This window comes from Miniopterus schreibersii (assembly GCF_964146895.1).
Source record: "Miniopterus schreibersii genome assembly, chromosome: 18".
Lineage (NCBI taxonomy): Eukaryota > Metazoa > Chordata > Mammalia > Chiroptera > Miniopteridae > Miniopterus > Miniopterus schreibersii.
The window spans coordinates 29348904-29360997 of record NC_138121.1 but is presented as its reverse complement, the minus strand read 5'-3'; the positions used below and the strand labels follow the sequence as shown (position 1 = coordinate 29360997).

General features: G+C 46.6%; 1 protein-coding gene across 6 annotated transcripts in view; it reads left to right on the top strand.

The window, feature by feature from the left end:
* ANKRD11 (ankyrin repeat domain containing 11) overlaps positions 1–5946 on the top strand; it is a 202668-nt gene extending 196722 nt beyond the window's left edge. For all 6 annotated transcript variants that reach the window (XM_081118418.1, XM_081118417.1, XM_081118420.1 and 3 more), the window contains 3 exons: positions 15–158; positions 2469–2561; positions 4960–5946. In XM_081118418.1, coding sequence (XP_080974544.1) covers positions 15–158; positions 2469–2561; positions 4960–5145 — 423 coding nt within the window. In that variant the 3' untranslated portion in view covers positions 5146–5946. The remainder of the gene's footprint in view (positions 1–14; positions 159–2468; positions 2562–4959) is intronic.
* Positions 5947–12094: the final 6148 nt, after the last annotated feature.

The following is a 12094-nucleotide window of genomic DNA, read 5'->3' as shown; positions in this document are numbered from 1 at the left end:
TTTCTGTCCTCCAGGAAAAGCTTATCGTCTCCTGTGAACAGGAGATCCTGCGCGTTCACTGTCGGGCGGCAAGGACCATCGCGAACCAGGCGGTGCCATTCAGTGCCTGCACCATGCTGCTGGACTCTGAGGTCTACAACATGCCTCTGGAAAGTCAGGTCAGTGCTGTTGCCAAGGCTCTGCACTCACACTTGTTTCCTAAGAAAAGCTGGGCTTTCCAGACTTTGGCTACATACATATGCAGGATCAGGAAACACCCACATCCCATAAACTCTATTCTGATCACATGATCGGGTCTGCCCTCAAGGCGGGTAGGCAGGGGTGATCAGACAGCAGTACATGTAATGCTGATGTCATGAGATGCTGCATGGGTTCTTTGAGGCTCCATTCTAGGGTCCTCACGAGCTGAGGCTCTTAGGTCACTGGGTTGGACTGGGCCTCAGTTTCAATCACTCAAGAGTTAAATTTTCCTCTAAAACATAGATATGATTAGGATGAGCTGCACCCAGAGCTGCTGCATAAATAGCCTTCTACAGCAAAGGCCCCATAGGAGGCTATCATGCTGGGGACAGTGGTGGTCTTGCACCAGCATAGTGACAGTGGCAGCAAGGCCCTTGGCTGCAGGGCCAAGAGGTGTGGGAGCCTGGGGCTGCTTAGCATAGCAGTGGTTCCCTCCCTACTCCCCAGAGTCCTGTTAGAACTTACCCGCTGGTCTGGTACAGGCTGGGCAGCAGAGCTCAGAGCACTGTCCATCTGCCTCATCCACCCCAGCTCGTCATCCTGGCTCCCTACACCCTAGGGTTAGATTTGTCCCATGTGGTCATCCCCTTTGCTTCCCCCACCCAACCTGACCTGTCATTAATATGTGGGCACACCTGCCCCTGTAGGCCTCCCTGCCTTTGTCTGCTGGGGTGCAAGACTTTGCCATTAAGTGGCTGCCTGTTGGCAACCCCCAGCTTCAGCAGTTTTCAGTTGCCTCTTGACCAGTCCATGGACATGGTTAAGATTTAACCTGTGCAAAGTGGGCTCTCTTTCCCCCATTATCTATTCTGAGCCTGGCTCTTCCCACCTCCTGCTGCCCGACACACTCAGGCCTGGCCTCCTGAGGCAGTCTGACCTGGGTTTTACTCCCCAGTTTATTTTCTTCCCAAACAACTGCTGGGACTTTTTTAGAAACAACCCAGTGTGCATCATTCTGGGCCTGTCCTGCCCTCTGCTTCTTGGCCTTGTGCCCCTGCTCATATTGACTTTCCCAGAATACTGTTGTCCCCTCTTGGGCCTCTCCTGGCCCCTTCACTGTTCAGGCCTTGGCGCAAAGTCCCCTCGTGGCCCCCTGGCTGGCATGAACTCCTGCTGTGTCAGGATCACATGGACCCCTGGGTTCTAAGCAGCATTTCTGGGTTGGCTATGGCTGTGTGGTAACATACAGTGGTTCAGTGGTTTTTAGTTAAAATTTTTTTTTTTTTTTACTAGTATATTAAAGGTTTTTCCATTCACTTAACATACACTCTTCAAGGATATACATTTGAAAAATTCCCCATTTAACATACTATGTATCACAAATTTTTCCTAAAGCAAAACATTTGTCAACAAACTATAATAAAACAAAATATTTGGTTGGGGATCAAGTGATTACTTCCGAGTTAGGTGTTTGAAAGTTTTTCATCTAAAAGAAAAGGAATCTGCTGATCTTTAAGGGATTTCCTGCATTCCTTTTGAATGTACCAGAGAGAAGGCCTTAGGTTACAGCTTCTCCCTGTCAAGTATGTTGGTGTGGGGCCTGGGCTCAGCCACCAGGTGGTTGGTTGCACATGTACCTGTGGCTGAGAGACTTTCACATGTTCTCCTCAGCATGCCAACCACCCCAACATCCAAGGAGAACCAGACAGCAGGAATCTGAAAACTACCTGCTCCATTGTCTCCTGGTCCCTCCTAAGGCATCCCTGTTTGTAAACCACAGTCCCATCGCAGGCAAAGATGCTGCTGTACTCAAGGTAGCACTCCTACAGAGTGAAACCAGGAGGTTGGCCCTCAACCACCCTTTACAAAGAAAAAAAAATACTTTCAGTGTTTACAAACTGAAGTTGTTAAAACAGAGGCCATGGCCAGTTCTACCATGCACCTGTGTGTGGCCTGCAAAAGCAGTGCAGGCCAGAGACGGAGGGCTTCCCAATTGTTTCCTCTGTGGGAATCGTGACAGACATACAGAAAGCCCTCTTGTGGGGGAGGTCCCAAGTCACCCCCCCAGGGTAGTTCCACCACAGAGAGCATCCAGATGGCCCCACAGCCTCCTAGGCATGTTATACAAGCTATATGGGGAAGAAGGGGACCAAGGGTCACACTGGTCTGTCCTTGAGCATGATTACAACGTGTGGATTCTTCACGTAGGAAGGAGAATCTGAAGCACCCTGGAGGTTTGCCTTCTTCCTTGTTCCCCATCAAATGACCAGATTTGATTTCTTCTCCAGGGTGACGAGAACAAGTCTGTGCGAGATCGGTTCAACGCCCGCCAGTTCATCTCCTGGCTCCAGGATGTAGATGACAAGTATGACCGCATGAAGGTGAGTGTACTGTACTCCCCCTCAAACTGCACCTGGGCTGGGAGCCCGCAGGAGTCTCCTGGGGTGGGGGGAGGCTGCTGCTGGGTCCCATGTTTGGAGGTGACAGTTTCAGACTCTCTGAACCCAGCTGATACTTTCAGGGTCTCCCCACCCCCATGTTGCCTCCTTAGAGTGTCTTCCCTCCTGTCCAGGTGTGCGGGGAGCAGCTCCTGTCACCAGCTGGCGGTCAGACCTCTGTGGGACCCCACCTTGAGCCCTCCTCAAAGGTCACAGCTTACACCCATCACCACTGCTCTGGACGTTCTGACCAGTGCAGCAGCCAGAGGATGGGTGGGAGATAGAAAGATTAGCAAGTAAGAAGCACGTCCTTATCTTCAGTTGCTAGTGTTGCACATGGGTATGGGGCCACTCATGAGAACCAGTGTATGACTTAACACTAATGTGCCAGTTACAGAATTAACACACAAGTCAGCACCACCCTGGGAAGCTCCATGAGGCAGGGCCTGCTGCTCTTCTCACTAAGCGCTACAGAGCTGGTGGAGGGGAACCCAAAGCTCCCCCATTCCAACCCTGTGTTGCCTGTACTTTGAGGGTAAGACAGTGTTTCCAGGATGCCAGGTTTATCCTTGCCCCTTACCTCAATGACCCATGACCATGGTGCCACAGCAGTGTACACAGATGCCACACGGGGTGGACAGAAATCACAGAGCAGAGAACAGTGAGCCCATGTGGCATTTCAGGCCCCAGCGTCTCATCATGATGTGGGTGTGGGTGCAGGTGCATTTGAAGTGAGGCCCAGCTCCAAGGTGACAATACAGAGCCACACCACTGCTCTCTGTCTGCAGCGGCCACACTTGAAGGGAGCCACAGGGAACATTTTCCTATAATGTGGTTAAAAATTCTCTCTTTTTAAAGTTAGACTTTACTTTAAAAAGGCCACATAAGTCCAGTTTCCTTACTGTGCAAACTAACTTACAAACGAATAAGAACAAAGGTGGATAGAAAACGATCAGTGAAGGGTGTAGAGGAGTAAACCTGGGGGTGGGAGACGTGGAGTCAGTGCACGAAGATGGGGCAGCCATGCTCTGTGTGACCACTCGTTTCAGAACCACAGGTTAGACTAGATCCTACTTAGAAGACAGACTGACTCCTCCCCTGCAGGGTCCTGCAGTCTGGGACAAGTGTCACTTGGTAGTTTTGTGTGGTAAACAGTATCTATGAAATTTCACAGTGTTTTGGCCACCTAGCTTAGTAAGTTCCCTTTAGTTGTTTAAACCTCAGATAGATTAAAAAGTTCATTGGAACAACCCAATGAAACAGAAACCCAGAAGTCCATCAATGATTCTGTGATTAAATGGAGTATGGGAACATCTGAAGATGGAATTACTACAGAATATTTCAAAGTAGACAAACACAGCATGACCTGTGAGGGTATCTGAGCTGCTTCATGAAGAGGCCCAGGGCCCATCCTGAGGTTCAGACACATTCCAGCAGACGTGTGAAGACACTGTAGAGACATGGCTGCTACACTGCAGCACTCAGTGGTTATTTCCAGAAGACTAAAGATGGAGGACTTTTATTCCCCCTGGCTCTCAACACACTTTTTAAAAAACAATTATTTTAAAGCAAATTATATGTTGTGATATTCCATCCCAGATATTTGTGTTTACAGCTAAGAAAAGATTATTTTACTGTACAGTCACTAACATTGTCAAACTTTGTTAATCCAAAGTATGGTGTACTACCTGACCATGTTTAAATGCTCTTTGTTCCCAAAATGTGCCCAAACCCAGGTCCACAGGTGCTACATCTGGTTATGTCCCATTTCAGTAATCCAGTGAGTTGTCATTTCAGTTTTAACTTTGTACCTACTTAATATAATATAGTACCTATATATAATATAGGTACCTAATAATATACCCACATAAAGATTAAACACTTCAATACTTAACCCTAGATAACCCTTTTTAAAAAGTGTACTTTTATAAGATATAACTTCCATTATAAATGCAAATGAAATCAGTATCACCACCTATAAATAAGAATTGTAAAACAAAAACAAAAGAAAATCAGTTGCAAATTCTAATTAGATGCTGTGAAATCCATGGAGGGTAGGGACAGGGAGCAGGGATAGTCTCTTCATGTGGTCAGCAAGACCACTCACGGCAGGATGAGGCAGCCAGGGGTGGTGAGGTGGCCTGTAGGATGTCACTGTGGGCCATGCAGAGGGGCAGGCCATCCTGTAGCCAGAGCTTGGCCCAGGTCCCTCAACCTGTCCTCCCACTGGGTATTGCAGCAAGGTGAGTGGGCAGTGGGGGCCCAGGCCCCAGTTCTCTTACTTGGGGGGTGGGCCAGGGTCTTTCCTCCACTTCCCTCACCTGCTGTGCTTTCCCTGCAGACGTGTCTCCTGATGCGGCAGCAACATGAGGCTGCGGCCCTCAATGCTGTGCAGAGGATGGAGTGGCAGCTGAAGGTCCAGGAGCTGGACCCTGCCGGGCACAAGTCCCTGTGTGTGAATGAGGTGCCCTCCTTCTACGTTCCCATGGTAGATGTCAACGATGACTTCGTGCTTCTGCCAGCCTGATGCACCATAGGACAGCTGCACAGGACACAAGCAAGGGCCACATGGGTCAGCCCAGCACTGCTGCCGAGTCCAGGTGGCGGAAGGAGACCTTGTCCCTCAGGTGGGAACACCCAGGGAAAACCCTGCATTTTGCCCCTGGAGCACGTCTCTTTTATACCAGCTGCCGAGGGAGGACAAGGAGACCTCGGGGACACGGACATGGCGGCCTTGGGGTCTGTTTTCCAGCCAGCTGCACGGGCATTTCAGGAGCTGCAGAACGGATTGCGTTTTTAAAAATTTCTTGTTCCATTCTGATCAACTAAAGGAAATAAAATTAAGGCGTCCACTCCTCACAAACAGTGATCTTCAGGTCAGAGGGCAGGGAGAGTGCCATCCTTGCTGCTGTCCTGTTGCCATGGAGCTGCTGACAGCCACAGGCCTCGGATTGGGGCTGGGACGCTGTGCTGTGCGAGGGCCAGCTGCGCCGCCCACCTGCCCACCTGCCTGCCACAGAGGGACACAGAGCCAGGACTCTCCGGTTGTGTTTTTAATGGAGTCAAATCCACGTGGTTTGTATATTTTTTCCTTTAATCTTGGGCATTTTGTTTCTCTTTCTGAGAACATAACTTGAAACACTACAGAGCCAATAATCATATAAAAAGTGTACCCGTAAACGCTGTACAGTTTTATACACATTCACAATGTACTTTTTGCTGCCTTCTAGATAATTTATTTTGCAACACATTACTGCACAGTTGTAAATAACTTATGTACTGTAACATCACTTCAGTTATGTGTAAAGAAATAAATAAATTAATTAAATGCTCTTTGTACATGACAGTCCCCTCCCTGGGAGGGGCCAATGTACTGGACTGTGAGATGAGGGGTTGCTTCACTGAAAAACTCCATTGTCTTAAACTTTTTCCTCCCATATGATTAGCTTTTATTGTTATTACTATTTTAAATATGTTTTTGATTTCAGAGAGAGGAACGGAGAGAGAGAGGGAGAAAAACATCAGTGACGAGAGAGAATCATCGATCGGCTGCCTCCTGCACGCCCCCCACTGGGGATGGAGCCCGCAACCTGGGCATGTGCCCTGACCGGGAATGGAATCATGACCTCAGGTTCATGGGTCAAGGCTCAACCACTGAGCCACACTGGCCTGGCCCAAATGATTAGCTTTTAATTTTCAAACACATTATACAGTTGACCCTTGAACAATATAGTCAAAACTCTGAGTATAACTTTTGACTCCCTCAAAGCTTAACTACTAATAGCCTACTGTTGACCAGAAGCCTTACAAGTAACATAGTTGATTAACACATATTTTGTGTGTTATACTATATACTGTATTCTTACAATAAAGCTAGAAAAAAGATATTAAAATCAGAAGATACATTTACAACATTTATGGGAACAATCCACACATAAGTAGACCTGTGCAGTTCAAACCTGTGTTGTTAAGGGTCAAATGTATTTTCCCTCCTTTCTGCCACTACTGGAAACTGAAGGGCTATCCTCTGCTGCCCCAGTAGCTGCTCAGTTCACGATGGGGTGGAGTTAGTTGGGGAGGCTGGGTGCCAAAGTCTGTTCTTCACATCCCACACCCCAGGCAGACAACAAGGGCCTGGGGCAGAGCCATCGGCTTCTGTAAAATACTGAGGCTTTCACCCTGCTGAGGAGATGGAGGGCATGGAAATAGAGGACCAGCCCTTGGCTGCCAAAAACATAACAGGATGCCTGTGTCATCTGTCATGAGGGGCCTATCAGAAGTAGGCAGGAAAGCAGTCACTCGCTGCTGGGGCAGCAGGTCGTCTGGGCAGCTTGGCCTTGAAGAGACCACTGTCCAGGCCTGACCAGCTCTCACTTCCTGGCTCCACCTGTTCCCTGTGCTGAGAGCGCTTCTGCTTGGGGCTGAGTCTGCATTGCTAGAAGGCTCTCCAATGAGGCAGCAGGTTGTATGGGTCCCCACTTTAAGAACTCCAGTGCTAATAGAAAACCAGCTCTAAGAACGAGTTGGAGGTTTGAGCCCAGTGTGTTCCAGGAGGGGCTGGGGCATTACACAGAGCAGAAAGGACATTTGCACCCTGTGCCCCTCTCCAAGAAGGCCACCTGAAGGAACGGGTGGCTCCTGGGTGTGCCAAATAGTCTGGGGGTGTGCGGGGGCCGCCTTCTGAGTAGGAACTCCCAAAGTGGATTTTTTCCCTAGACCACCCTTACCGTGTCCTGCCTACAACTCCTGTTCTGACAGAGAGTTGGCTCCCCAACACCTGGGGTGCTGCAGGAATGCAGTGTGTGGAGACGGGCCAAGGCAGCAGAGTCTGGATAGACCTTTTCCTTGCTTATGTCCTGGGATCCCTCCCTCTTCTCCTCTTTTAAGAGCTTTTAAGAGCTTCCTCTACCTGGAGGGTGCAGCAGGAGATGTAGGAAAGTCCACACACCCAGCTCTGCCTCTCAGTGTTCCAGAGCAAGATTCATGGTGCCACGTCCACTGCAGAACAGCCTGCTTGAAAGTGCACCCCAGAATGGCCTGAGGCAGCCTGCGCCATTTTCTACTCAGATGCAGGGAGGGCTCCTGGGCCTGCCCTGGCCTCTCCGGATTGCAGGCCATGGGCAGGACCTTGGTTTTACCAAAACACCTGGTGTGACCTTGTGGGACCTGTGCCTGAAATAACGGGGGGGAGCACCCCCTCTTTACTTCTGACTGTTTTCTCCTTTGTGCAAATCCCCTCCAGGCTGGTCCCACCACTTGTGTATCTGGGAAGGGGAACAGACACACTAGCAAAGCTCCAGTGTATTTTCCAGGCAAAAATTAATTTTTTTGCTAATCACCGAACTCTGATCACAGAAACACTTCTTTTAAGACCTGCTTTTTCTTTTTAAAAAAAATCCTCACCCAAGGATATGTTTTCATTAATTTTAGAGAGATAGGAAGGGAAAGAGAGAGAAACATCCACCAGCTGCCTCCCATGCAAGCCCAGACTGTGGATCGAACCCACGACCTAGGTATGTGCCCTGACTGGGAATCAAACCCACCACCTTTTGGTGCACAGGACAATTCTCCAACCAACTGAGCCACCAGGCCTGGGCAGCCCTGCTTCTTTGCTTCTTTTTTAAACGACATAAATGAACTTGGATTCATTCCCATGGACATGCCTTGGCATCAGCAGCTTAAGGCCACAACAGAAGTCTCAGAAACCCTGGCCCTGTGCATGTGGTCACCTGGGCAGCATGCACAGCCTGGTGGGCATCAGTGAGGTGCCCCAGAGAACATTTAAAAATAAATTCTAAAAACAAAAGGCTGTGATTCTGCTCCCAGCGTTCATTGGACTTGAGGAGTCGGTGCAGATTTTGTGTGTGTGTTTTTAAGATTTATTTTTTTAATTGATTTTTAGAGAGAATAAGGGAGAGGGAAAGAGAAACACTGATGTGAGAGCAAAACATGGATCGGCTGCCTCCTGCATAACCCCCACTGGAGATGGAGCCCACAACCCAGGCATGTGCCCTGACTGGGAATCGAGCCAGCAACCTTGCAGTGCACGGGATGACACCCAACCAGCTGAGCCACACCAGCCAGGGTCAGTGCAGGTATTTTTACAATACCGAGGAGTCTAGAATTGTTCCTGGTTGGAGATACTGCTGATGGTCCCTGAGGCCTGTGACTGCAGGTGTGAGCCCAGGAATATAAAATAGATTTCAAGATAATGAAGGTAATGAGACAAAGATGGACATTTTATAATGATAAAGGGGACACCACATCAGGAAGACATAACACTTCTTAATATATGTGCATCCAACCAGGGAGCACCAAAATATATAAAGCAGCTACTCACAGAACTAAAGGGAAAAACAGACAAAAACAGTCATAGTTGGGGACCTTAATACTCCATTGACAGCTCTAGAGAGATCACCCAAACAGAAAATCAGTAAATATCGGCCTTAAATGACACACTAGACCAAATGGACATAATAGACATTTACAGAGCCTTTTATCCCACAACGTCAGATTATACATTCTTCCCCAGTGCACATGGAACATTCTCAAGGACAGACCATATGAGGGGACACAAAACTAGCATCAACAAATTCAAAAAGGCTGAAATTATACCAAGCATATTCTCTGATCACATTGCTTTGAAATTAGGAATCAACTGCAAAAAGGAAGTAAAGAAACCCACAAATATGTGGAGATTAGACAACATTCTACTAAAATATCACTGGGTCAAAGAAGAAATAAAAGGTGAGATTTTTAAAAATGAGGACAAAACATATCAAAACGTCTGAGATGCAGTGAAAGCAGTAACGAGGGAAGTCTGTATCATTACAGGCCCGTCTCAAGAAATGAGAAATCCCAAGGAAACAACCTAACACTACATCTTAAAGAACTTGAAAGAGAACAAAAGCAGCCCAAAGTCATCAGAAGAAAGGAAACCATAAAAATTAGAGCAGAATTGCCTGGCTGGCGTGGCTCAGTGGTTGAGCATCGACCCAGGATCCAGGAGATTGGGGTTCGATTCCCAGTCAGGGCACATGCCCCGGTTGCGGGCTGCAGCCCGTCAATGACTCATCATTGATGTTTCTATCTCTCTCCCTCCCTCTCCCTTCCTCTCTCTGAAATCAATAAAGACATATTTTAAAAAAAAGAGAATTGAATGAGAGAACAAAAAGACTATACAAGAAATTAATACAACAAAGGGCTAGTTCTTTGAAAAGATTAATAAAATTGACAAACCCCTGTCTAGACTCACTGAGGAAAATAGAGGAAAGACTCATAAACAAAATCAGAAATGGAAGAGGAGAAGCTACCACAGACATAACAGAAATACACAGATCATACTAGGAGACTATGAAAGACAAATTCAATAACTTAGAAGAAATGGATAAGTTCCTAGAAATATACCGTGGTACCTCAGTTTTCGAATGTCTTCTGTTCCGAAGGACCGTTCGAGTTCTGAAACGTTTGAAAACTGAGGGATCAGCAGCCGACAGCTAGGACCTTGCCTCAGGACCTTGCCCTCAGTGGGAGCTGTGTTGCATGTTCGACTCCTGAGGTGTATTTGAAAACCAATGCATTTCCTTCCAGGTTTACGGCGTTCTTAACCCGAAATGTTCATCAGTGAAGATGTTCGAAAACCAAGGCATCACTGTATAACCTCCCTAGACTGAATCATGAAAATCTGATGTGAGGAAATTGAAACAACCATTCACAAATCTCCAAAAAAAATAAAAGCCCAGAACCAGATGGCTTCACCAGTCAATTCTACCAAACATTCAAAGAAAATCTGGAACCTATCCTCAAACTCTTCCAAAAAATTGAAGAGCCAATACTTCCTAACACATTTTATGGGGTCAACATAACCTTAATACCAAAACCTGGCAAGGAGAAAACACAAAAAAGAAAACTACAGACCAATATCTCAAACACAGATGAAAAAATCCTAAACACAATACTAACAAATCGAATACGACAATACATTTAAAGAAATAATACATCATGATCAAGTGGGGTTCATTCCAGGGGCACAAGGATGGTTCAGCATACACAAATTGATCAATGCAATACACATTAACAAAACAAAGGATAAAAATCATGTAATCTTACCGATAGATGCAGAAAAGCATTTAGTAAGATACAACATCCATTTATGATTAAAACAGTCAATAAAACAGGTATAGGAGGAAAGTACCTCAACATAATAAAGCCCATATATGACAAACCCTCAGCCAATATCATACCTCAATGGTGAAAAACTGAAAGCTTTTCCTCTAAGGTCAGGAACAAGACAAGGACGCCCACTCATCACTCCTATTCAGCACAGTTCTGGAAGTCCCAGCCACAGCAATAAGGCAAGAGAAAGAAAAGGCATCCAAATTGGGAAGGAGGAAGTAAAAGTGTCACTTTTCACAGATGAAATGATTCTATATGTAGAAAACCCTAAAGACTCCACCAAAAATCTATTAGAAATGATAAACACAGTAAAGTTGCAGGATACAACATCAATGTACAAAATCCACTGCTTTCATATATACTAGCAATGAAACTGCAGAAAAAGAAATGGGGGGGGGATTCCTTTTGCAATTGCAACTTAGGTGGAATGGACAAATTCTGTGAGAGACACAAATTACAAAAGCTCATCCATGAATAAATACATAACCTGAATAGTCCTATATCCATAAAAGATATTGAATGTGTAGTTTAGAAAATTTTATGTTTTCAATTACAGTTGACATTCAGCATTAGTTTCAGTTTTACAGCCTAGCAGTTAGACATATAATTTTTTAAAAAAATATATCTTTATTGATTTCAGAGAGAGGGAGGGAGAGGGAGAGAGAGAGATAGAAACATCAATGATGAGAGAGTCATTCATTGATGGGCTGAAGCCTGGAATCCAGGCATGTGCCCTGACCGGGAATCGAAACCTGATCGCCTGGATCCTAGGTTGATGCTCAACCACTGAGCCACGCCCGGCCAGGCTAGACATATAATTTATGAAATGATGCCCACCCCCAATAAGTCCAGTACCACCTGGTACCATACATAGTTATTACAATTTTTAAAATTTATTATTTTTCTGGAGTCAGTTTTCATGATTCAATACATTAAGGAGGGATGGATAATCAGCACATCCACATCCACGAGTGACACTCAAGGGGCGCACTTGGTGAACACCAAAGCCTCATTGAAGTAAATCCTGATCCACAGGGGTGTCTCCAGCACAGCAGCTCTTTGACTGTAGTTGCAGCTGGTCCTCACAGCTGATTGGCCAGGGGGTCAATTCCTCCTAGTGATGCCAACAGCAACCAAGGCTCAACTACAACAGGACAGTGCACCTAGCCCACACAGGGGAGCACCTAGGAGGCCCAGCTCAGGTGACTGGGGAGACTGAGCCACTGGACCCTACAGGACACCTACTACACAAAGCCACTCTACAAATTCCAGGAGACATAGCAGCTCTACCTAATACATAG